Below are 25,865 nucleotides of genomic sequence, written 5' to 3' on the forward strand. Positions count from 1 at the left end.
ATACCAAAACTAACAAACACGGGTATTTGTAAGTTTACCAGCTAAATAGCTATTAAGCTGTGATTAGATATCATCATCTGCGCAGTTTTGAACTGTTTGTGATCCCCTATATTGACCTCTGAACTGCTGCCAGAAAAGCACGACCAGATGGGCCATAACAGCTCGGATGAAGAGGAGGCAGACCTCACAGTAACTCTTCCATAACAAAACTGCTCAGGGAAGCTGCAAAAGTACAAAGTATAAGACTGAGAAGGTGATCTTCATGATAAGAACTTCAAAATTTGATGGTCTAAGTATATTTTACTCTTTTTATTGATGGACAAAGGAACTTTCTGGTATTGTTGCAGCAAACAGCTGTTGAACGGCTGATGCGTGATCCCACGACTGCGGCGGGCTGTGACGTGCTTGGAGGTGGGCCAAGCCCCATTCAAAAGATATTGGATTTTATTATTGGTATTTGTAGAGCACATTCCCACCCATCTTCACGTCAATGACCACAGTAGATTTTTGCTAGTAATTCGTCACGAGTTCGGCCTGTCAAAACCCCTGATCAAAGTCAGTTTAATTATTTTATCTACAGCGGAGAGCGCGCCTGGCGCACCCAGCTGGAGCGCAAGCCCGATAATTACGCAGGTGTGTCAAACAATCTAGGCAGAGACAAAAATCGCCACAAGCAGAGCAGACGCAGGTCTCCATTCCACCCGCAGAGCTGTAAAAATGTATCATATCAAAGACTGAATGGACAGCCGGCTTTTCACCTGAAACAGAAACTGAACCTAACTGAACCTAACTACAAACCTGTCCTTGAATACTTCACCAGCCACTACCGCTGGGAAAAAAAGAAGCTGTTTCTTCTGAGAAAAAATAAAAAAATAAACAAGCAGCGTTGTGAGGGCCTGAGCCCCTGGCCTGAATCCCAGGGTGTCGTGGTCCAGTGTGGAGGCCTTGTAGTTGAGGAGTTAGAAGCCTGAGTCTGATCACAGAGTGAGAGCAGAGCTGAGAGCTGGCACTTTAAGAACCCCTCCCCCACTGCTCTGTCTCTGATCTGTGCTAGAGTGGAGAGCAGAGCTGAGAGCTGGCCCTTTAAGAACCCCTCCCCACTGCTCTGTCTCTGATCTGTGCTAGAGTGGAGAGCAGAGCTGAGAGCTGGCCCTTTAAGAACCCCTCCCCCACTGCTCTGTCTCTGATCTGTGCTAGAGTGGAGAGCAGAGCTGAGAGCTGGCCCTTTAAGAACCCCTCCCCCACTGCTCTGTCTCTGATCTGTGCTAGAGTGAGAGCAGAGCTGAGAGCTGGCCCTTTAAGAACCCCTCCCCCACTGCTCTGTCTTTGATCTGTGCTAGAGTGAGAGCAGAGCTGAGAGCTGGCCCTTTAAGAACCCCTCCCCCACTGCTCTATCTCTGATCTGTGCGAGAGTGAGAGCAGAGCTGAGAGCTGGCCCTTTAAGAACCCCTCCCCCACTGCTCTATCTCTGATCTGTGCTAGAGTGAGAGCAGAGCTGAGAGCTGGCCCTTTAAGAACCCCTCCCCCACTGCTCTGTCTCTGATCTGTGCTAGAGTGAGAGCAGAGCTGAGAGCTGGCCCTTTAAGAACCCCTCCCCCACTGCTCTGTCTTTGATCTGTGCTAGAGTGAGAGCAGAGCTGAGAGCTGGCCCTTTAAGAACCCCTCCCCCACTGCTCTGTCTCTGATCTGTGCTAGAGTGGAGAGAGAGGAGGAGCACCAGGACTGGAGTGGGACAAGAGGAAGAAGTCGGCATACGCTGGTACAGAGGGACACAGAACACCATGTTCTTGGAGGGGTTTTTGTCAGGAATGCAGTGGTGTGGTTGGTAGAGCTGTGGGATGGATGGTGTAGACGTGAGAAGCGTTTGTTTGACAGTATGTACCCTGAGAGGACACCGTCTCCCCGTAGGCTTCCATTGGAAGGTGAAACGTGTCTCCCCCACTTTGACGGCTTGTAAAATCCAAACCCAGTAATTCATATAAAAACTTTTAATAACTTTTAATCAGCACAGTTGGGAGAGTAATGTGTGAAAGTGTGGAAGCGATAGCATTAATGCCCTAGGAGGAGATAGATTTTGTTGGGGAGTAAAGAAGAAGTCCTCATTTTGACAGTTTTGTCCAATTTGTGGACATTCTGTTGTAGACAGGTGAGGGGTCAGAGTGTAGGAATTGTTGGTCTTGATGAGACGAGTCCAGCGGTGTTGGTCCAATGTTTGTGGGACATTTGTGGGAGGAGTTGTAGTGCTCCAAATGATCTTTTAGCTCCCAAGGTGGTGCAATTGAGTTTTTAAGTAATGTTTTTGTAGACTATGGAATGTTTTGGCAGACCTGACAAATGTGCCGAATTTCAGCGAATTTCATGCATGTTCAGGGGGTGAAATTAGATTATGCTCATATTGCGCGCGCGCCCATTGACAGCAAGAACAGTCCAGGACCAGGTTTTGAATGGGTGTGTATGTGAAAACCGGCTCCGGGCCGTCTGGCCAAGCTGCCTCATGGGTGTTGGGGGGGGGGGGGGCCTGGGACACTGTTTAGTGTGTGTTTTTAGTGCTGCTAATGTGTTGCTCTGCCTGGCAAACAGAATAGGGTCTGATGTTCATGATTGGTACAACTTACCTTCAAGTGTGGGGAAAACGGCATAAGAGTAAAACACTTGACAGTGAAAAACCGGCATCAGCTGGTTGGAAAAGTCCCTATCAATCCAAATTGAAAATCCTGCATCAAAGTTCACCCGACGCCCCTGCTGAGCCAGCCCACAACCCCCTGCTGCGTCCAAGCCCAGCCCACTGCTGCGTCCAAGCCCAGCCCACCACCTCGTCCAAGCCCGAGCTCACCACCACGTCCAAGCCCAGTGCCCTAAAGTTCTCAGCTAAGCCCAAAATGGCCGAGTCAAAATCCCTGCAGCAACTGAAGAGGGAGAGAACGACTGCCAAACAGCGGTTTACCCGACAGGCAAACTCACTGTTGAAATCCTGCAAGAAAATGTCAGCAGAAGAACTGGTGGAAGCCTTCAGCAAGGTCAGACTTGAGGCCGAGAAGGTACTGGAGGCAAATGAGTAGGTGGAAACCTTGACTGAGGAGGCGGAGCTCGAACCCACTGCTAAAGAGGACATCAATGCAGATGTGAGGAAGACGACAGCAGACTGCGAGCAGAAACTTGAAGAAGTGGAGGATACTGTCCAGAAGGTCCTATGGCAAAACTTTGGCAGCTCAGAACTCTCCCTTGCAGTGGAAGCAGCTGAAAAAGAGTGCAAGTGGTTGGTGGCAAGCAAATCTACCCTGAAGCTGGAAGTATACAAGCTCATGCTCAGCAACCTTGAGGGGCTGGTGAAGATGGCAAAACAGACCATGTCCCAATGGACTCGGTGGGTTCCAGAAGGAGAGCAGCCTGACTTCCGGCAGCACATCAGGAATGTGGAGACTTTGCTGCAAGAGTTAACTTCTGACAAGGCTACCCTGCTGCAGGCAAAGCTGGAAAACGAGTCCCCTGAGGAGATGCCACACCAGTTACCTGCCATCAAACTGAAACCAACGGCATTCCCACAGTTCGACGGCAACAGGCGGAACTTCTACCTCTGGAGGAAAGAGTGGGAGGCGCAAAGGCAAGGTGAACCGACCGGCTCCAAGGAGGTCAGGAAAATCCAGCTGTTGGACAGCCTGGAGGACAAAGTAGTGAGGGACCTTCGCCTGTCAACATATGGGACGGCAGATGAAATATTTTGTGTGTTGGAAAATCGGTTTGGAAATAAAACAGCAATTGCCCTGGAAGTCATTGAGGAGCTGCAGGCACTGCCACCAGTAAAAAGTCACCAACCAAGGAAGATTGTCAACCTAATACAAATCGTGGAAAAGGCCCTGTATGACCTCAGTGAACTGGGAAACACTGGTGCCCTGAAAAATCCACTCGTTACCAAGTCCCTGGAGAGCAAGTTGCCAGAGTGCTTAAAGAAGGAGTGGCTGGTCCATGCGTCGGATGGAGAGGAAACCTCATCACCCGAAGACAGGTTTGACATGCTCCTCAAGTTTCTGAGAAGTCAGGAAAAGATCTATGAGTAGCTGAACCAGCTCAGGGACAATGAGCCCAGCAGGAGGGAAGCAAGAGTCCCACAAAAACATGCCCGGACAAAAACCACCAACTCCTCAAACTCCCAAGCATCCTGTGTCGTCTGTGGAGAGAGGGGCCACAGAAAGAGACTCTATTACTGCAAGAAGTTCAAAGCTCTCAAAGTAGCAGAGAAGAAGGAAGCGGTTAAAAAAAATGGTGCTTGTGGGAGGTGCCTGGAAGTCCACGACGATGACGCAGAGTGCAAAACCACCTTTCTGTGCAAAAATGAGGGGTGTAAGGATGCTCAAGGCCTGGGTCATCACTACTACCTCTGTCCCAAGGCTGCAAGTAAGGGAGATGGGCCAAGAAGGCCAAAGCCCAGTCCAGCAAGAGGGGAATGGAAAAAGTACACAGAGGCCCAGTAAGAGTTCCTGACAAGCGTGCCCCCCGACCTAGCCCAGCGGTGCCGGGAGGCATTCTGCAACTCTGTCTCAAGGACGTTCAGTTCAGACATATCTGAGAGGAGTTTGCTGGCAGAGAGTGGACTGAAAGAGTTCCCTGTCATAATGATGATCCTGGAAGTTACTGCAAATGCTGGACAGAGGATTGGAACCCTGATAGACTTGGCGTCCGACACGAATAACATCACTCATGAGGCTGCAGGTGAGCTGAACCTGAGGAGTGAGGATGTGACGCTCATAGTCCATGGAGTCTGTGGGATGCAAGTGACAGTGGAGACCAAGCGTTACCTCCTGAAGATCCGGGTCACAACTGCAAAGGGAACCCTGAGGTCTCACCAGCTTGTGTGTTATGGGCTGGATAGCATCGCAGAGGTCAATCGCCACATACCACCCAAGACACTGGCAAAAATATTCCCCGAGGTCCCTCCTCATCAGCCACAAGGAAGGCCAACTTGTCCCTCAAAAAGTGTGCTCCGTTGGTGACCTCGTCTCGTCCTGTGGGATGGTCCCCTTGGGAAAACAGTGGGTGGCTCTCATCCAGACCTCATGGAAGAGATTGAAGTCACAGCCCATGGGTCCAGAACCCACTTTGCCTACTCCATGCGCACAGCAGCTGTTGTGTACCAGGAAGTCGCCAGCAAGAACCCAGGTCGTCCACCTCAACTCACCCAAGCAGTCACATCTGCTGCCAACCGAGACTTCTTGGACTGGTGGAGGTGGGACAGCATTGGGGCTGCGTGTGAGCCCAGGTGTGGTGGCTGCAAATGTGGAAACTGCCAACCTGGAGGAAAGGAGATGACAATCTCTGAGGAAAGAGAGCTGGAGCAAATAAAGAGTGGACTGACATACATCAGTGGAGATCGGCATAGCGAGAAACCACACTGGCACACAAAATACCTGTGGGTGGAGGATCCAGCAACATGGCCAAACAACAGGAAAGCAGTCGAAGCAACATTCCTGAGGACTGAAAAGCAGTTGGCAAAGGAGCCAAAATGGAAGGCGGCCAACAAAGCTCAAGTCCACAAGATGGTTGATCGGAGCGCTGCTGTCAGGCTGTCCAAAGAAGAGTTGGCAAGCTGGTCTGGACCCGTATGATAAATCAGCCACTTGATTGCACCAAACCCCCACTCTGTGACTACGCCAGTCCACCTCGTTTGGAACAATAGTCAGAAATTCAGAGGCCAGAGCTTGAATGACCTGCTCATCAAAGGTCCAGATGTCCTCAATGACATCCACGCTGTCCTCATCCGGTTCCGCCAAGGGGTCTTCACTGCTCTTGGGGACATCAGAAAAATGTACAATTCTGTATGGCTTGAGGACCAGGAAGTACACCTACATCACTTCCTGTGGAGAGACTTTGAGGAAGAGGACATCCAAGAATATGCCATCACCAGAGTTAACATAGGCAATAAACCAGCCGGCTGTATCACTCAAGTCGCTATGCGGGAGACAGCCAACCTGCCTATATTCCACCATCTTGCAGGAGAGCGTTGAGTGCTGGAGCAAGACGCCTATGTGGACGACATCTTGACCTCACAAGTCAGAGCACATGATCAACTCACCCGAAGAGAGCTCCTCAGTCAAGTCTGGACTATACGACCCCCTCAGCCTTGCAACTCCTGTCAAACAGAAGGGAGCTATCTTGGTGGGAAGAGCTTTTCACAAGAAGGAGCTACTTTTCCCAGCACTACAACAGACCGGCTGGTCGTGTACAGGGACGAGGCAAGCAGGCTATTGGTATGTGGAGGCAGAATCCAGCACTTCAAGGAAGATGGCTTGGCTGTTCCTCTGATCTGTTTTGATACCTGGCTGGGGGCCTTGCTTGCATGCCAGAGTCAGCAACAAGGGCATGAAGGAGTCGCCGGGACCCTACTCAAGATGCGAAGGAGGGCTTGGGTCATGCAAAGCAGGAGGCTGGCCCAGAAAGTCATAAACCAGTGCGTCCACTGCAGGAAGGTCAGAGCTCAAGTCTGCAAACAGGTGATGGGTGACCTGCCAGTGGAAAGATCAAGACCTGCTGCGCCGTTCCAGTTTATATCAGTTGACCTGTTCGGACCTTACCTGGTGAAGGACGACATCAAAAAAAGAGTGTCCATGAAGGTCTGGGGGGTCATCGTCTGCTGCACGGTGAGCCGGGCCCTGCACATAGACCTGGTCAGCAGTATGTCCGCAGAGAGCTTCCTAATGGCCTACCAGAGATTCACCACCATCAGAGGCCACCCCCTCAAGATCTGGTCAGATCCTGGGACCAACTTCATCGGTGCAAAGTCCTTTCTGGGGGATTTGTATGCCTTCCTGAAGAGCCAAGACAGAGCAAGCCTGGAGGAGTATGCTGCGACAAATGGGACAAACTGGACCTGGAAAGTGCTCCCTGCCAACTCACCACATCGGAATGGAGCTGCTGAAGCTGCCGTGAAGGTTGCTAAGAGAGCTCTTCAAAGTGTGAGCAAATCAACCAATCTCACCTTCAGCGAGTTCCTCACAGCCCTCCAAATGGCAGCTAACCTGGCAAACTAGCGTCCTATCGATGCAAGAGTCCAGAGCTGGGAGGACCGAGCGGAGTATGTGACGCCAAACTCGCTCCTCCTGGGCCGAGCATCTCACAGTGGTAATCCCAAGTCTTTTGATTTCGACAACTACCCCTACAAGCGGCTCAGAGAGATCCAAGTCCAAGTCAACGAGTTCTGGAGAGCATGGAGCCAGCTTGCTAGCCCAAACCTTTTTGTTAGATCAAAATGGCATGGTACAGAAAGAAATGTCTCAGTTGGTGATGTTGTTTGGCTTTGTGATCAAAATGCTTTGCGTGGGCAGTTTAGACTTGGCAGAGTCATCATTGTAGCTCCTGATTCAACGGGTGTTGTTAGGGATGTTGAGGTTCTTGTTACTCCTGGTAACTGTGTCTCAGTCCACCATCAGCAGCCAGCGATCCACCCCACAGGGTTTAGTGATCGGAGAGAGAAGTCTAACGGTGTGGTATTGCGCAGAGACGTCAGGCGGCTGGTAGTTCTTTTACCTTTAGAAGAGCTGTGCCCCTAGTGGGAAAGATTTTTGTTTAGTTGTTCACCTTTTCAGTTTGCAACCTTTCTGGCTAAGTTTAGAAAGCTTGAGTGGGAGATGTTGTGACGAACAGCTGTTGAACAGCTGATGCGCGATCCCACGACTGCGGCGGGCCGTGACACGGTTGGAGGTGGGCCAGGCCCCATTCAAAAGATATTGGATTTTACTATTGGTATTTGTAGAGCACATTCCCACCCATCTTCACATCAGTGACCACAGTAGATTTTTGTAAGTAATTCGTCACTAGTTTGGCCTGTCAAAACCCCTGATCAAAGTCAGTTTAATTATTTTATCTACAGCGGAGAGCGCGCCTGGCGCACCCAGCTGGAGCGCAAGCCCAATAATTACACAGGTGTGTCAAACAATCTAGGCAGAGACAAAAGATGCCACAAGCAGAGCAGACACAGTTCTCCATTCCACCCGCAGAGCTGTAAAAATGTACCATATCAAAGACTGAACGGACAGCCGGTTTTTCACCTGAAACAAAAACTGAAACTGAACCTAACTACAAACCTGTCCTTGACCACTACTTCACCAGTCACTACCACTGGGAAAAAAAGAAGCTGTTCTGAGAAAAAAAAATGAAGAAAAAATAAAAAAGGAGAAAAAAGCAGTTTGGTCCCGAGTGCATTCCTGCCTGATGTTCATGATTGGTACAACTCACCTTCAAGTGTGGGGAAAACGGCAAAAAGAGTAAAACACTTGACAGTTATAGTAAAGTAATGTGTGTACTATAATGCTGCCTATCAGTCAGAGATCAAGGCATTTAGAATGTAACCTGAAGGCTATCCTGACAAAAAAATAATCCTCAACCCTCTGATCTGTGTTCCAGTGCTTGATTAGAACAGAAAGCGGCCCCAGTCAATGCAAGATCAAAGGAGCTGAACAAGTTGGCACTGGTAGTGATTCCTGGTAATTATGTACTAGATGGGACAACTTCATTCACACGGAACTTCTCCCTGTGAAAAATGTGTTAAAGAGCGTTGCCTTCACCTTTGTAAGACCCTTGGTTTGAATTCCCTCAAGCCTGTAGAGCTTGAGTTAATGTCATCAATGACAACTGTAAAGAATCAAAGCTGGGGAAGATGAAGGTAAAGTGTCACCATCAGGAAGGACGCTCTATCCATGGCTGAGGGACACAGCATTACCTCAGCTCCAAATAGTGTTGTGACATCGACAAGCCAAACTATCACGAGATATTAAATTGTCTTCTGCTTTAACTAGTTGTTGCCCAGCAAGTGCTCCGGCATCCTGATGGAGTGGCTGCTGGGGTGTTTTGTGTTGTGTAGTTCTTTCAGTGTCCTGATAGGCGGAGGGTGTGATGCTAACAACACCCCCTATAACACACTGCAGCTCTCTGGGTGGATAGAATAGTCTCCACTTCACAGACATATATTCCACGTCCCCAGAACAGGACTAGGAGGACGATCGCTGTCCCTCAGTCAATCCGCAGCATTTTGGTCGGTCCTGAAGACCATGCACCCTGCTCGTGTTATGGCTTCTTCTGGTGTTACTTCAAGCCAGGTTTCCCTGAAACACAGCACACAATAGTCTAATAATCCATTTCATGTCCAAGTGACAGGACATTGGTGAGGACTTTGACTTCCTCTGCTAAACAGGCGCTAGAGTCTCTGTGCAGCTCCTCCCCACCTGCCACATTTTCTGCTGGTTCATACTTAACCAGACCTGAACACCACATGGGTGGAAGGAAAGCTGGGATGGCAACAGACACAAAAGGAGAAGCTTGACTCCAACTACACTATGCCACCCACAGGGAGCACCACCAACGCACACTGTTCAGTGTGCTCGGTTAACTAGCATTCAGCTGGTCTCTGGGGGTCTCAGCTCACTCATGCAGAAGAGTGGGATCTGTCTTCCCGTCCGGCTCCAGAGAGGCTGGCAGAAAGGTGTCTTTCAGCTGGCATCTTCCTCCACAAGCACATATTTAAGCAAGGTGTTGGGCTGTACGCTTTCATCTTTGCTGCAGTTTTCTCCTGCATCTGAGTGACTGGGATCTAGTGTCTCTGCCGTTGTGATGATATTTTGTTTCATTTGATGAATTTGTAACCATATGATTGCATCCTAAGATCAGGAGCACTGCACCAAATTAATCACATCTCTGGATGTGCTGTCACAGCCAAGAAAAAAACTCCACACACAAAAAAGCTCCAGCTTTAATACAGAATCCATCTTGTTTGGCCATTAGCATCCTTCTGGTCATAAGAGGTCATACCATTTTCCACACCATGGAGTCCGCTTGATTTGGTGTGACTAGCTGCGTTTCACGTGTGTGTGTGGGCAGTTTACTCCCACGAGTAGCTCATTTGCTTCACTCTGACACTCGTCTTGTTTAATAGGGGTTGATGTTTCTCTTCTTCATGAAAGCGTCATCACCACCAGTGCCCTTGGAATGTATCACAGGTACAAGCAGGGGCATGTTAAGGTTTGGTTTCTTGTCCTCACTGTATTCTAAAGCACTTTATTTCGGTCTTGGAACTGCAATTTTGCTTTATGCTTTACATGATTCACATTTTTGTGCTTTTTTAATTGCTCAGTTGCTGCTAGAGTTGTATCATCTAATACTCCTGATTACTTGCTGGGAGTTGAATGGTGTCTCAGCAGCGATAAGCAGGGGAAGTAGTCCAAGGATCAGAATTACCTGATCAGGTTCCCCCGGTTCAGATGCTCTGGCCAGCAGGAAGACGGCCAGTAGGAAGCCCTAGTGGGTTGAGCAGGCCCGGGTCTGTGTTCCAAGGGGAGACTTCACACAGTGGCAGTTAGAGGAGACAATCACCTGTAGCACCAGGCTCCTCCGTCCCAATGCTGTCTTGCTGGATCAGGACTGATGGATACAGCTGTCAGGATGGGGTTGGTTCAGACATCACCTCCACCTGGAGCATGACCCCTGGAGCCAGAGGTAGGTCCCTGCCAGCACATGTTGATGTTGTTGCTGTGTGCACAGGTTCTGATACAGGACAGGACATGAAGCACCAACCTGAGACCTCATGCATGGCCCTTGAGCAGCAATGTTTGCTTGCACTTGGCCTGAACATGGAAGCAGCGAAGCCCTTGCATGCTTTGTGAGCCCCCTTAATTCAGCTGCAGTACAGCGGCAAGTAGAGGGTAATAAAGTACTGAGTTCATTCTATAGGGGAGTTTCCCTTCACCACCATATCTCTGTCCATCCCCCAGAACCTCCTTGCCCTCTGTCATGCAGAATGGACCATCGGGGGCTGCTTGGCAGCGGTCTCTACCATTCATGACAGGTGTGATCGGTTGTCTCCTGGAGCACATCGTCTGGTGATATGGGGGGGGGGGGCAAATTTTGTTCCCAGAAGCCTCTACTGCCCCCCTGGGACTGCCAGCTGGTTCTCAGACCTCTGTCTTCCTTTGAGCTACTTACAGAAATGACTTTCAGCTCCTCTGGTTGAACAAAGCTTTTCCTGAAGTTGTTGTGTGGGATGAGCCCTGATGTCTGAGGTCAGGAAAGTCCCACTCACTCAGCTGTCCTTGCCAATGTGTGAGGGGGCAGCCCCCACTTTGCAGCTCCACTCCGCATACTGCTGGAGTTGTTTTTTCCTCTGCCAAGGCCTTGATTTGTTGGTTTGTTGACCATTTTGGTGACTTACATTAACCCAGAGGTTTCCATGAGATGAGATTGGTTCCCCACTTAAGAAGAAACCCACAAACATCTGTTTGCTTATGTAAACACAGTCCCCCCATGAATGAGAGTGAGGTCGACTTGGCCTTCTGACCTCACACATAATAGACTGTGAGGAACTCAGTGGTGCTGAGCTGCCATTCCCAATTACAGAGTTTTCTCCTGTTTCATCTATTTTAGGACATTAAGTTCAGCACTTGTTACATTTTGTAGTTTCAGTCAGCATTCACACTGGTGTTTGCCTCTGTTTTAACATCACTAGCTTCCTCCTCCACGTCACTGTATTGGTTAATTCGTGTGTAGAGGTTTTGGTTCTGAGGGATGGAGGTGGGACCCTCCTCTGTAATTGGCATGGCACTCATCCACTTCAACAGGAGCATAACCACAGGCTTCACTTTGTTTATTGCTGCTCAGACACATTTTATATAAATACTGACTGGTGTAACTCATGTCAGTATCTTAATACTGGTGAAAATGTCCTCTGTGGTTTGTTAATTGTTCAGTTAATAATACTTAAAAGAATAAAGTTTTACATTTTTCAATTAAAATGGGGAATCAAACATCTGAATCAGAACATTTCAATTAATAACCAACATTTACTTCGTAAATGAATAGAAAAGATTATAGCAGCTATAAATATGGACATGGCTGGTGACTCAAAGAAGAGGAAGATTCAATTTCATCAGAATCAGAATCAGAATCCGTTTAATTGGCCAAGTATGTTCACAACATACAGGGAATCTGACTCCGGCCGTTGGTGTCACTCATGGAATTCGCAGAATAAACATAAAAATAAACAAACATATTCATGCATGGAAGTAAAAAAAAAAGCTAATAATTCAAAATAAGGACCTCAGTAAATGAGAAGGCCTCCACAGGGTTCAAACTCTGAGGTCTGACTCCAAGGATACCGAGCTGCAGACCTTAAGCAGCCCCCCTTTACATGCCTGCCTACGTGTACATGATGTTCAGGGCAGTGGAGGCTCTTCCTCTACATATTTGGAGGCTAACAAATGAAATTGATGATTTCAGAGGCTGCAGGAGCACCAAAGAGGACAGCTGCCAGCCCCGCCGGAGCCCCAAACTCTCAGAGACATAAATAGTGTGTGAATTATAAGATGGGTGGTGACCTGAGCCAACTTACAGAATTTCCTCCTATGAAGTCTACTTATAAACGCTGGCTGCACATCAGAAGGTGGAAACTCAAGGACCGCACAGCTACACACGCTGAATTAGGAACTCCGCCCATTTATACTTGGAGATCAATGCAAGCTTGTTCCCCACGTTCTCCTCCTCAGTTCCTGTGTGAATTGGACGGAAACCAGGAAAATGTGCACACATGAAGATCATGTCAGTTGTAGACAGTTAATATCAGTTCAACTGGTAAAATGAAACTCGTCTGTGGCATTACTAAAGTCTATTAATGGTTTTATGTAATGACACTGGTGTGTGCAGATGCTCCACTGGTTAATTTGCCATCCAGCCCCAAAACATACATGATGAGGAGCTCTACACGGAGGGAACCCGAACATGTTCAGACTGTGGGCACCTGCTCAGGCCCCAGGGAACTCCAACCAATCACAGCAGACTGAGGGAATTCCAAGAATCTTCACTGGGAACAAGATCGCTTTTGCTGGTGAGACAAGGTCCAAAACAGGTCCACCAATCATCTGTTCTGACCTGGTCAGGTTCAGGTTAAGGTGTAGACCAGGTTTCAGGGGTGGGGCTTGGTCTACAACTTCATCTCTTTACCAACACAGCTTCTGTGTTTGATTCAAAATGGCACACAAACCTCCCCGGACTCAGTTCAACCAAGCAACCACACGTCTCCCTGTGGGGGAGACATGGGAGGGGCCACAACATAGGCTGTCATGTCTCCTGTCCACACTGAGGGAAGAAAATTAAAGGACATCAAAAACAACAAGTTGTAAGTTGAGGTGTGTAATCACCGCCTGCAATGACTGACACAATGATGGTAGGACCAGTTACCTGTGCCAGGAAGCAAGGTAGGAGGGTGAGACGGGTCGCGCCAGGCTCACCTCTGGGTGGTCGTGCTGCAAAGGTTGTGTACTTTTCAGCTGAGTACGTCACTGCAGTACCATATACTAAGGTCAGGAGCAGGTTAGGGGCCCGCCCACTGACCAATCACATCACTTGCACTTTGTGGTCACCATTCATTAATAATCAATCACTGGTGAGCAGGTCGTGGGAGGGTTTTTGGAGTTGAACCCTGTCCTCGAACTTCCTGATGAGTACTTCTGGGAACTACACTGAGAGATGGTCCCAGTCTGGCATCACAACTGGAATGTTAATGAATTCATAACCAGCTGCAGCAGAAAGGAGGACAATATCATCCCCACCTCTCCATGTCAGTGAGTGTCATCTTGGGCTGGCTCCTCCCCTTACATACGGTGAATAGGTGAGGGAACACAACCGTGATGTCACAGGCTGGTCACCTGGGTGGAGCTGCTGATCTCTGACTGACACACGCGGTCCCGGTTAGACGATGATCTCCATCGTCCACTCCCGCATGTACAATCTGTTTCAGCACCATCATGTGATAATCTCCTCGAGGGTTCAGGTGCTCACAACCAGGGAACCTCCTGGCTGGTAGCTGAGCTCAGACAAGTTCCATATTTCTGCAACTCCAGGAGCAGAACCTTTCCAACCCCTCGGTACTTATCTTCGGCTGAGTGTTAGCCAAAGTTCCCAGGTGACTGGTGAATACTTGCATTACAGCAGAGACAGAACACAGCAGTTCTGAGCAGGTGAACCCAAATACTGGTCCTCCTCCTTCAACAGAACGGAGACTCAAACACAGAACTGCAACAACTACTAAGTAAATCTTCATTCATTCCAAATCAGCTGTCAGACAAACTCCTCACCTGAGCTTGATTCACCTGAACCAGCAAGTCAAGTCAAGTCAATTTTATTTCTATAGCGCCAAATCCCAACAAAAATCTCATGACACTTTACAGTAGAGCAGGTCTAGTACCACACTCCTTCAATGAATTTACACCCAACAATTCCTCTGAAATCCATCAAACTCCCCCCCTCCCTCTTACTTTCCTTCCCATGATTAACACCAAACCTGCTCAGGTGCATCTTCAGATGCTCCCAAATTTATGTTTTTTTTTTTCAAGAAAATTCTACATACTTGAGCTTTAGTCACCTGAGCTTATGGACTTTAGCTCAGGAGGTAGAGCAGTCGTCTAGTTACCTCTGTGTTCCCAGTTAATGAGGGCGAGTGGTTCCTCAGGTGTGTGTGTGTGTGTGTGTGTGTGTGTGTGTGTGTGTGTGTGTGTGTGTGTGTGGAGCCCCGGCTGCAGCACGGGGTCTTTCTGGGTGAGTCTCCATGTTCTCCCTGTTCCTGCTGGGTTCTCTCTGGTACTCCAGCTTCCTCCACAGTCCAAAGACATCAAGAGGGACCAGGTTAATCCAGACTCTAAATTGACCGTAGGCGTGGCTGGGAGAGCCAATGGTTGTCTGTCTCTATGTGTTGGCCCTGCCATGGACTGGTGACCTGTCCAGGGGGAAGGCTGCTGGGATAGGCTCCACCCCCACCACCCTCAACAGGAGAAGAGGGGGAACATGGAGGGAGGGATGGATGGATGGAAGGATGGATGGATGGATGGATGGGTGATGGATGGATGGAGGATGGATGATGGATGAATGGATGGATGGATGGGTGATGGATGAATGGATGGATGGGTGATGGATGGATGGATGGATGGATGGGTGATGGATGAATGGATGGATGGATGACTATGGTGATTTCCAGAGGTTGATATTTGATGTAGCAATTAAGCTCCATCACCTGATAAAAACGGTAAATTAAGATGAGAACAAATGACTACAATCCACATTAACGCAGATGGAAAAACTCGAGGAATGGAAACGTGTTGCACGTGTAGAGGAGCGTCAGCAGCCGTTAGCCGATGATGCATCATCTCTAAAGGAGAGGAAGGGTTACGCGGGCCCGAGAGGTCCAGACCCGCCGGAGTGACAGCGATTAAACAATTCGCCTCGCGCTCACCTTGAACTTGCCGTGGAAGATGACGTCCTGCAGGAAATGCGGAAGCTGCTGCCCAGGCGCGGGGGGGTCGGGTTCCTCCGCCGCCTCCCTCATCGTCCAGGTCGGCCAGGTGGAGCCGCGTCCGTCGGTCGCCGCCTGCTGCCTCTGATATCCGGACTTGCTGCTTTTCTGTGGCCGTAGCTGCTACTGCTCCTCCGGTCTGCAGTTCCGTCCGTTACTTGAGACGCCGCGTGAGAGCCAACGGCTAAAGTTAGACACCGATAAACTCTGATGGACACACGCAGCCCCCCTCGCCTCCCTCTCTCCCCTCCCCTCTTTCTCTCCCTCCCTCTCTCCCCTCCCCTCTTTCTCTCCCTCCCTCCCTCTCCCTGTGTCCCCCTCCCTCTCTCTCGCTCTCCCTGTCTCCTTTTTATTGTGATGTCTCACACACACAGTGTGTGTGTGTGTGTGTGTGTGTGTGTGAGAGAGAGAGAGAGTGAGAGTGAGTTCTGGTCGGGTCCATCACCAATGTTTGTTATGTGGTAAAGTGGATGACCTTTAACCCGGACACACGTCTGAGTTAAAGACACCTAACCCTAACCCTTAAAGGCGTGTTCACACCAAACGTGACGCGAATTTTTCACGTGATACGTTTACATGTAAAGTCTATGTAGAGAGGTGATTAGATGCAAATTAGCATGTATACTCGCCTGGCAACGCGAATGGCGCGAATATCGCGACACTGTGACGTGTCATTGTGTCAAGAGAGCCTATCAGTGTTGAGATTCCCCTGGGGTTAGTGAAGTCACGTCAACAGTCCTGGCTGTTATTGGTGTCCGACCGTGATATCCTGGCACCGATCCTCACCAACAGGTCATGGAACTGGACCCTCGTCAGCCTGAAGTACTGCTGGAAATGGCCGTCGTCCAGGTGCAGTTCCGGGAGGAAATTCACCCAACTGTGTGCACCGCCTGATGGTGACATGTATCCAGATACAGCGGTGTTGGGTTTCCTGCCGTATCTGGGACTTCCACAACAGATACAAGCCAGTGACGGTTGTTAGGTCAGCCGTGGTTGATGATGGAAAGAAATGGCGGAAATAAATTCTCCTTTGTGGGGGAAAAAAGTTGGCGCGAATGACACAAATAAAATCAAGGATCCAGCGATCAAATTCACGCGAATAAAAAGCAATGCAAAAATTCACATCCCATTTGGTGTGAACACGCCTTTACCCTTACCCCTTACCTTTTGGGCTTCTGTCTCTTCAGTAATTTTTTTTTTTTTTTTTTTGCAGTGTCACTCAGAATTTGATGTTTCCAGATAGTGGTGTCATCCATCCGGGGTTTCTAGGATCAGGTGTTTCTAGGGTTACAGGTTACAAGGGTCAGGGCTTTTTTAAGGTTTCCAGTGTTAGGGTTATCTAGGGTCAGGGGTTAGGGGTTTCAAGGGTAAAGGGTTAGTAGGGGTTCAGGACTTCCTGTTAGAGGTTTCTAGGGTTAGGGTTTACTCTGAGTTCCTAGGGTCAGGGGTTACAGGTTTCTTTGGTCTGGGTTTAGGGATTTCTAGGGTTAGGGGTTTCTAGGGTCAGGGATCTCTGGGGTGAGGGGTTTCTCGTGTTACCTCAGTCTGACGGTGCTGCTCACCTGTCCATCTCCTTCCTCCTTTCTCATGTCTTGATACAGGGAACCAAAATGAGCCCAGCAAGTCAAAAACCTTGTTCCCCTGTTCCCTTGCTTCTCCTCCTCCTTCTATATCTTCTTCTTCTACTTCTCCTCCTCTTTCCTCTTCTGGTATTTCTTCTTCTACTTCTCCTTCTACTTCTGTGTCTTCTATTTCTCCTCCTCCTCCTTCTTCAACTTCTTCTGCTTCCTCCAGCCCTCTGAGACAAACTGTTTGTGAAAACGGGCTCTACAAATAAAATTGCCTTGCCTTCTCCTCTTCTTCTTCTACTTCTTCTTCTGCTTCTTCTTTCCCTGCTCTTTCTTCCTCTGCTTCTTCTTCTCTTTGTTATGTGATGAGTGGCGGCCAGTGTTAAGGTGCATGACTGCAAACTTCTATGCTGCGAACCACAACAGCACAAAGAAAGCAGCAGCATCTGTTGTCTTCACTCCTCTACTGAGCACAGCATAAAGGATGATGAGCACACAGGGGCTGATGGGAACTGTAGTTCCACTTTGGAAGAAAAAATGCAGTTTTCACTCAGACATGCTTGTAAATAGAAACCGTCACCTGTCCAAGATGGTAGCAAGACACTTTTGTCAAGGACAGGTGCTGTTGTTGTTGTTCATAAATCAATTTGAATAACCCAAACCTTTGAGGCCCTTTTGTGTGGTGCTCCAACATTCAACCCCATGTTAGGCCACTTGGGGAGAATTCAACTTGGACTTGCTTGGTACTGTAACCAGGAGGATGTTGCTCTGCAAACACACACATCACCACAAGCTTCTCAACAACCAGAGGCGCCAGCGTGTCACATTTGCATCGTGTCACACAGTTTTGCCTTATTTTCTGAACATGCTTTAACTAGCTAGCTGGACAACATAGCAGGCTACATGCAAGCTACTCCTTCAGCTCCTGCTGAGTACTGCTGGATCAGAGCCACTCCAGCAGGGCCTGAACTATCACTGCTCTGCATGACTGAATTTCAATGGAACTGGATGGAAAAGACTGTCAGCATTTGCTTTCCATTGTCTATATTTTATTGTCACTGGAAATTTAATAGGCAGTTTTTAATATTATCATCCAGACATTCTGTGGTACTCGATTGTGGAGTAATAAGTGTCTTTACATTACATGGTCAATTATTCACATGAGCTAAATCTTTTAATCTTTAATTTTACATAATGAAAACACGATATTAGCTCATTATCGTCTTTTTTTAAACTAGTTTATATTTAAAGTTTGAATGTTGTATTTTTCACAATGCTGGTTTCAGATGTTTCCTCCAAGTGTGAAAGTTTTCCAGCTTCTGGTACTTAGGATCGTCAGTAGATGAGGCTGCCCCACGTCACCTGGGAGTGAAGGATTCTAGCTGGATCATAGGGGACTAGGAGCTCTGTCAGGGATGAAGGAGCCTGATTGTTGAGGACTTTGATGGTAGAAGGAGAATTTTAAATTCTGTTCTGAATCTGACAGGGAGCCATGCAGAGAAGCAGTCCAGGAGAGACCTGGTCTCTGCTACCAGTTCTAGTCAACACACGGCAGCAGCGTTCTGGACCAGCTGGAGAGTCTTTAGGGATTTATTAGTCCAGCCTGGTAGGAGGGAGGTGCAGTAATCCAGCCTGGAAGTGACAGTGCAGTATCAGTTGGAACAGCTCAGCAGTCATATTGTGTTTGTTGCTAAATAGTATTAGGTCACATTGTACTTAATGATCCAGGTGTTTAAGAACATCCAGCCACTTCCTGGCTCATCTGGAATCATATTTGGGTGTGGTTGCACTACTGATATATCAGTTAAAGTTGAGGTCTTTAACACAAAAAATGAATATCTTAATTATGTTGACTTCAAAACTGGTGATGAGTATTGTGACAAATGTAAAATTGGAGGGTCCCATGATTGATGTTTTAAGTTCAACTAAAAATGTTTCATGGCCTTTCAAAAGTTTAATACATTAATATAAAGTTTCACCAGAGTATGCCCCTCTAATTCTTATTCTTATTATTGCTATTATTATTATTATTATTATCGTTATTGCAGTGTAACAGGAGTTTAGTCGTGTTAAAATTGCATGAATGCAAACCAACATGACGACAGAGACTTTCATATATTTTATGTTATTTTTAAACTTTGGAATTGAACACTCAACTTGAAAGTCTGGACTCTTGCTGCATTTGGGGTCATGGGTCCATTACCTTTAGTGGGCCCTCTTCAAAGGACAGCAAGTGACATTTCCCTTTTCCAGGTATTTCTAAAAATGACCAAAATTTAGAGTTGATTTCAAGTAGATTCCACTTTGTGCGGCTGTACCAGGAAGCTGATTGTTTACTTTGTGAGAACTGGGATCCTGGAACCTTCTGTGTAGCCTCTCATTCCTGACACTTCAATCTCCAAAGCTTATATAACTCAGCAGCAACATCCGCAGTCAAGTGTATTTTTAGACTTGAAGAGTTTCAAAAATATACAGAGAATCAAGCAAAGGAAAGCAAAGACCTTGTAGAGCACAGCTCCGCGGGAATAGTGTGTGTCATATGAAGTGCTGGGAGCAAGATGTTAGGGTCAAAGGTCAGTTCTCACAGGAAACAGAAGGAAGTAGTGTGTGTGTTCACATAATGTAACTTGGTCAATAATAATAACAATGGTCAAAACACTACGGATATTGTATGCCAAACTAAGTTTGGACTAGTCTGGACTTTACCAATGAATATTGGCGTCTATTCAGTCAGGACAGGTTCTACTTTGTTCTGCAGGATAAATCTAAGGCATTAATGTCATCTAACCTCATATAATCTAATCTCATTTTTTCTAATCTAAACTAATCTAATTTTATCTCAGATAGTTTAATGTAATCCAGTCTAATCTAATCTGATTCAATCTAATCTAATCTAATCCAACCTAGTTTTATCAAATCCAGTTGTATCTACAATTCTACAGTTTCATTTAGCAGACGCTTTTGTCCAAAGCGACGTACAACACAAGCAAGAATTTAGACTTAATTAAGGAAAAACCCATAGTAGCGCAAAAGTGCTTCAGTTGTGATTTGGTCACAGGTACTGCCATCTAGTGGCAGAAGAAGTGTCGCCCCCCCCTCCCCTTTTTTTTTTTTTTTTTGACAAACATACAACATCACCCAACCCAGTTAGTGCTACATAGTCACTAAGTGCTGGGTCTTGGACCCTCTGACTGATTCTACCACAGCACAAAGAGAAGAAGAGACAGGTTCAGTGCCTCGGTGCTCTCTGAACAATTGAGTATTCAATTGTCTCTTAAAAGTAGAAAGGGACTCAGCAGAACGCACAGAGTTTGTTCCACCATTTGGGAACAACAGAAGAGAAGAGTCTGGCTAGAGATTTGGAGCAGCGCTGGGCTGGAAGCACCAGGCGTCTTTGGCATGCAGAGCGTAGTGGGCGAGAAATCTAATCATTCTCTCTCATGCTTGTACTGTAAAGTCTCTCTATGTAGGTGAGACACATTGGGATGAGGACCTCCTTGTGTGAAAAAGTAAATATCAAATGACAGAACAAAGTCTCAGCCAGATTGCAAAACTGTTCTGGGCCTTTTATGGCCCAAACACTGTTCTTAGTTTTGGCAATCCTACCGCCAGGAATACAGGGCCAAAACCAGCCCCAACAGTTTTGCCAAAAGCACGCCAGAAAGCGACCAGAAAAATGCCAATGCCTTACCAGATGTGAGCCAGAAGATTTGAAATTTGCCCGTATTCACGCCATAACAGCACCTTTGAAAAGCCAGATGTCTCCCAAGCACAGGCCACAACTCTGACAGATTACATTAAAACAACTATTTTTCCCCATATTTATTTCATATCTGTGCCCAGCAGCAACCATAGAATTTCAAAGAGAATCAAACCAGGAAACCAAAACTGCTGAAAATGAGTGTTTATTTTCAAACAAACCTATGACTGAAATAGGTACACATTTTAAATAATTCATTTTTTAATCAAAATATGTAGTTAAAAAAATGCAACACTATTATATCACATATCAATCACCTTCCAATACTATCAACAATAGCAATGTGAGAGCAAGTGAGGTTTAGTTGGATTATTCAAATCATAAGAAAAGTCCTTTTAGGTGTTAAAGAAAATGTAGACAGTAAAATAAATTCAAAAGTCCCTTATGGTATAAAATAAATGGTAAACGTTTCCAGTGTTCTTCTTTCCTGTGTGGGGAACGAACACAGTAGACACATGGAACCTCTGGACAGGCTCGCCATCTTAGTTCATCTGAAATCCACTGAAGTCTTCTGTCCCATACACAAAAAAACAAAACAAACAAAGCTCTTTTCTTGTTGAAACAAAAATAAAATATCCCTTATGAACGGTAATATAACAAGTTAAATTTATGAACGGTAATATAACAAGTTAAATTTATGAACGGTAATATAACAAGTTAAATTTATGAACAGTAATATAACAAGTTAAATTTATGAACGGTAATATAACAAGTTACATTATCCTCCTGGAACTGTCACCTTATAGTGGTGGAGGAGTTTGAGTGCCCTAGTGACCCTTGGAGCTATGCTGTTGGGGGCATTTTTGCCCCTGGTAGGGTCACCCAAGGCAGACTGGTCCTAGGCAAGGGCCAGACAAAGAATGGTTCAACAGACCCCTCATGGAAGTAACACCAAAGAGTGTGTGTACCCAGCCTGGAGGGGCATTGGGGCCCCACCCTGGAGCCGGGTCCAGGGTTGGGGCTTGATGGCAAGCGCCTGGTAGGCGCAAGGCAACGGCCTTGGTTCATGGGGCCCGGCAGGGCCTAGCCTGAAAAGGAGACATGAACTCATAGGAGGAACCGAAAGGGTGGCAGTCCAAGGCGGGGGCCTTGGCTGTCTGATCCCCAGACATGGAAGCTGGCTTTTGAGACATGGAATGTTACCTCTCTGGCGGGGAAGGAGCCGGAGCTGGTGGAAGAGGTTGAGCGTTACCGGCTAGATATAGTCGGCCTCACCTTGACACATAGCTCCAGGTCCAGAACCCAAGACCTTGAGAGGGGTTGGACTCTCTCCTCCATCTGGTGGTGAGTTGGATCAGATGGCAGGGGAAGACACCGCGCAGACCCAGCAGGCCCAAACGAGTAGTGAGGGTTTGTTGGGAATGCCTGGCAAAAGAACCTGTCACAATCTTCAACTCCCACCTCTGACAGAGCTTTGACCACAACTTGGGGGCGGTGGGGGACATAGAGTCCGAATGGGCCATGTTCCGCTCTGCCATTGTCGAGGCAGCTGTTGTGAGCTGTGGCTGTAAGGCTGCTGGGGCTGGTCAAGGTGGTAATCCCCGAAACTGCTGGTGGACACCAGAAGTGGGGGGAGCCGTCAGGCAGAAGAAGGAGGCCTACAGGGCATGGCTGGCCTGTGGGTCTCCAGAGGCAGCCGACCGGTGCCGGCAGGCTAAGCGGTGTGCAGCCATGGCGGTCGCCAAGGCAAAAACTCGGGCATGGGAGGAGTTCATTGAGGCCATGGAGAATTACTATCAGTCAGGTCTGAAAAGGTTCCGGCAAACTGTCCATCGCCTCAGGGGGGGAAGGCGGCAACTTGCCCAAACTGTTTACAGTGGAGACGGGAGGCTTTTGACATCAAATGAGGAGATAATTGGGAGGTGGAAGGAATACTTAGAGGAACTCCTCAATCCAACCAACACGTACTCCGTGGAGAAGACAGAGTTTGGGGAGTGCTTGGGGGGGGGGGGGGGGCGGTCGTCCAATCTCTTGGGCAGAAGTCATTGAAGCAGTTAAGCAACTCCACAGTGGCAGAACTCCAGGGGTTAAGATAAGATCTGCCCTGGGTATCTCAAGGCTCTGGATGTTGTGGGGCCGTCTTGGTTGACACATCTCTGTGACATTGTGTGGACATCGAGGGCAGTGCCTTTGAAGTGGAAGACCGGGGTGGTGGTCCCCATCTTTAAGAAAGGGGACCAGAGGGTGTGTCCCAACTATTGGGGGATCACACTCCTCAGACTCCCTGGAAAGGCCTACGCCAGGGTACTGGAGAGGAGGGTCAGGGTGATAGTTGAACCTCATATTAAGGAGGAGCAGTGTGGTTTTTGTCCCGGCCGTGGAACCGTGGATCAGCTCTTCACCCTCGCTAGGGTACTGGAGGGGGCATGGGAGTTTGCCCAACCAGTCCACATGTGTTTTGTGGATTTGGAGAAGGCTTATGACCATGTTCCCAGGAGCACCCTGTGGGGGGTACTCTGGGAGTATGGGGTGGGTGGCCCCTTACTAAGGGCCATTCAGTCTTTCTGCCCTTTGTCACCGGTTCTGTTCATAACCTTTTATGGACAGAATTTCTAGGCGCAGCCGGGTGGTGGAGGGGTTCAAGTTTGGTGGTGGGAGGATGTCGTCTCTGCTGTTTGCGGATGATGTGGTCCCCTTAGCTCCATCAGGTCACGACCTCCAGCTCTTGCTGGGACAGTTCGCAGCCGAATGTGGCGCCGCTGTGATGAGAATCAGCACCTCCAAGTCTGAGGCCATGTCCAGCTGGAAAAGGGTGGTTTGCCCACTCCAGGTCGTGGGGGAGGTCCTACCTCAGGTGGAGGAGTTTAAGTATCTTGGGGTCTTGTTCACGAGTGAGGGTAGGATGGAGCGGGAGATTGACAGGCGGATTGGGGCGGCATCCACAGTGATGCAAGCACTAAACCAGTCCGTTGTGGTAAAGAGGGAGCTTAGCCAAAATGCGAGGCGTGGTTGGTTGTGTATCAAAATACAGCATAGTTCAGCTAAAGCAACACACTTTACCTCAGCAATCGGTGCAGTACTGTTGATGAGAATTGTCCGACTTCGATTAAAATGGCTGATGTAAGGTCAAAGGCTACACCAATTTTTTAATAAATTCTTTTTTTTCAAATTTAAACATTATGTATCAGTGTTTATTTTATTATGTCAAGTTAATTAATATCAGAGCCTACCTTTTCATACATTTTAAATATGATTTCAGTAAAATTAATTTATTATCAAACTAAATTGAGTAACTTTCATGTAATTTCATAAAGTTATGACAAAGCCAACCTTGTCCATTAGAAGTTATATATTCTATGATATCTTCTGATAAAACCAGAGAGGAAGTACTTGTTTTAGAAATTTCAAAGTCACTCCCACAACAGCAACTGAAAGAAAAAACAGTTAAATCTGACATTTCATATTTGCCAAAAGAGAGCCATAAATAATGCCCCCCCCCCCCCACCTCCAGCTGCCACCACCACCAATTTCGGAACTCTTCAGGGTTGCCATCCATTTGCCAACATCGTACACAAACCAAACAAATGCCAGGAGAATCCAGAAAAGGCCATGTTTTAGTCGGAGAGCTTCATCTCTGGCCTGTCGCCCCACAAACACAGGAGTCCCAACAAGTAGAGCTGGAATTCAGAGGGAGATGGACACACACACTCACATATGCGCACTCATGTACACACACCTGCACACATGTACACTTGTACACACACATACACATGCAAACACATATATGCACACATGTACACACACACGTACACATATGCACACCAATGGAGGCATACATATTATGTACACACAAGCACGCACGCGTGCACGTACACACATGCACACCCATACACACAAATGCATACAAATATACACACACATGCACATCCATACACACACGTGCATATATGAATGACATAATCAGCAGGTCCCACACACCTGGCACCTGTGGAATCTCTCAGGTTGCATCACCAGGTGTATCTGGCTGTCGTCTCACAGCTTCTGCATTTGTTATCCTCTCCTCACACTCCCCCTCCTGGAGTCTGAGATTTGCTGATGCAGGCTGCTCGCCGCCCCTCACAAGCACTGGCAGCTCAGGTTGGGATCAGCTTTGTGTTTTAGCCTTGGACCCTAAAGAGCCACTGAGATGACGACTAAGACTACAGATATGTTAGCTTTAATGTTGTCTAATTATGAATGTCATGATAAGAGGTCAAAGACGCTACGCTAATCAGAGACTGTCAGGGAGTTCCACCCCTCATCACCTTCACTGGTCTGACTGTCTGTATATCTGAGGCAACAAGCGTTCATCTGATCAGTGTGATGACTCAAGGGACCCTAGTACTGTATGTACTAGTGCGCATGTACTTTGTAAACCAGCATCAGTATGTATGTATGTACCAGTACCAGTGTGTGTGTGTGTGTGTGTGTGTGTGTGTACTGGTGCCAGTATGTGTGTCCCAGTACCAGTGTGTACCAGTACCAGTGCACATGTACTGGGACCTCTGTGTATATACCAGTACCATTGTGTGTATGTACGAGTACCAGTGTGTGGGTATCAGTGTGCTTATACCAGTACCACTGTGTTTATGTACGAGTACCAGTGCACATGTACCGATTCCAGTGTGTATATACCAGTACCATTGTGTGTATGTACTAGTACCAGTGCATGCATCCCAGTACCAGTGCACATGTACCAGTTCCAGTGTGTATATGTACTAGTTGGTGGGTGATTTTTTTTTTCCTGTGCACATCTAAATACACCAAGATGGGTGGTGTTGTGAGCAGGCTGTCTGCTGGGCCCCATGTCCACACTGACTTGGATTCCAGCAGTTCGTACAGTGGTTGTTCCACTATGGCTAGGTAACGGACAAGAGTTCTCTTTATCTCTTCGACATTCTCTGGTGGGTCAAGTTCATTTATTGCAGACATTTGGCTGGGTTGGGACGCACACCTTCCTTGCTGATCAACTGACCCAGGAAGTGCAGCTCCCTCTTCCTCAGCCTGCAGCTTTCTGTGTTCAGCTTCAGGCCTCCAGAATCCAGCCACTCCAGGATTTTCTGCAGCCACTCCTAATGCACTATCATGTCCACCCCATGCAAGGTGATGTCCAGCGGGAGCTACCAGAACCCTGAGGCTGCGTCTTGCATTGAGAAGACAGTGGAGATGTTCAGTTGTGTGATAACCGCCTCCGGTGTCAGCAGAATGAAACTTGACTGCTCTGTTTAGTTTCTGAAAG

General features: G+C 47.7%; 1 protein-coding gene across 1 annotated transcript in view; it reads right to left on the bottom strand.

The window, feature by feature from the left end:
* Positions 1-15,533, bottom strand: part of ano1b (anoctamin 1, calcium activated chloride channel b) — a 113,417-nt gene extending 97,884 nt beyond the window's left edge. Inside the window, exon 1 of the mRNA XM_086207978.1 lies at positions 15,260-15,533. Coding sequence (XP_086064104.1) covers positions 15,260-15,352 — 93 coding nt within the window. The 5' untranslated portion in view covers positions 15,353-15,533. The remainder of the gene's footprint in view (positions 1-15,259) is intronic.
* Positions 15,534-25,865: the final 10,332 nt, after the last annotated feature.

Source organism: Aulostomus chinensis, chromosome 7 (genome assembly GCF_037954235.1).
Source record: "Aulostomus chinensis isolate RoL2024-O1b breed Wild chromosome 7, RoL_Achi_v1.0, whole genome shotgun sequence".
In the NCBI taxonomy this organism is placed as follows: Eukaryota; Metazoa; Chordata; class Actinopteri; order Syngnathiformes; family Aulostomidae; genus Aulostomus; species Aulostomus chinensis.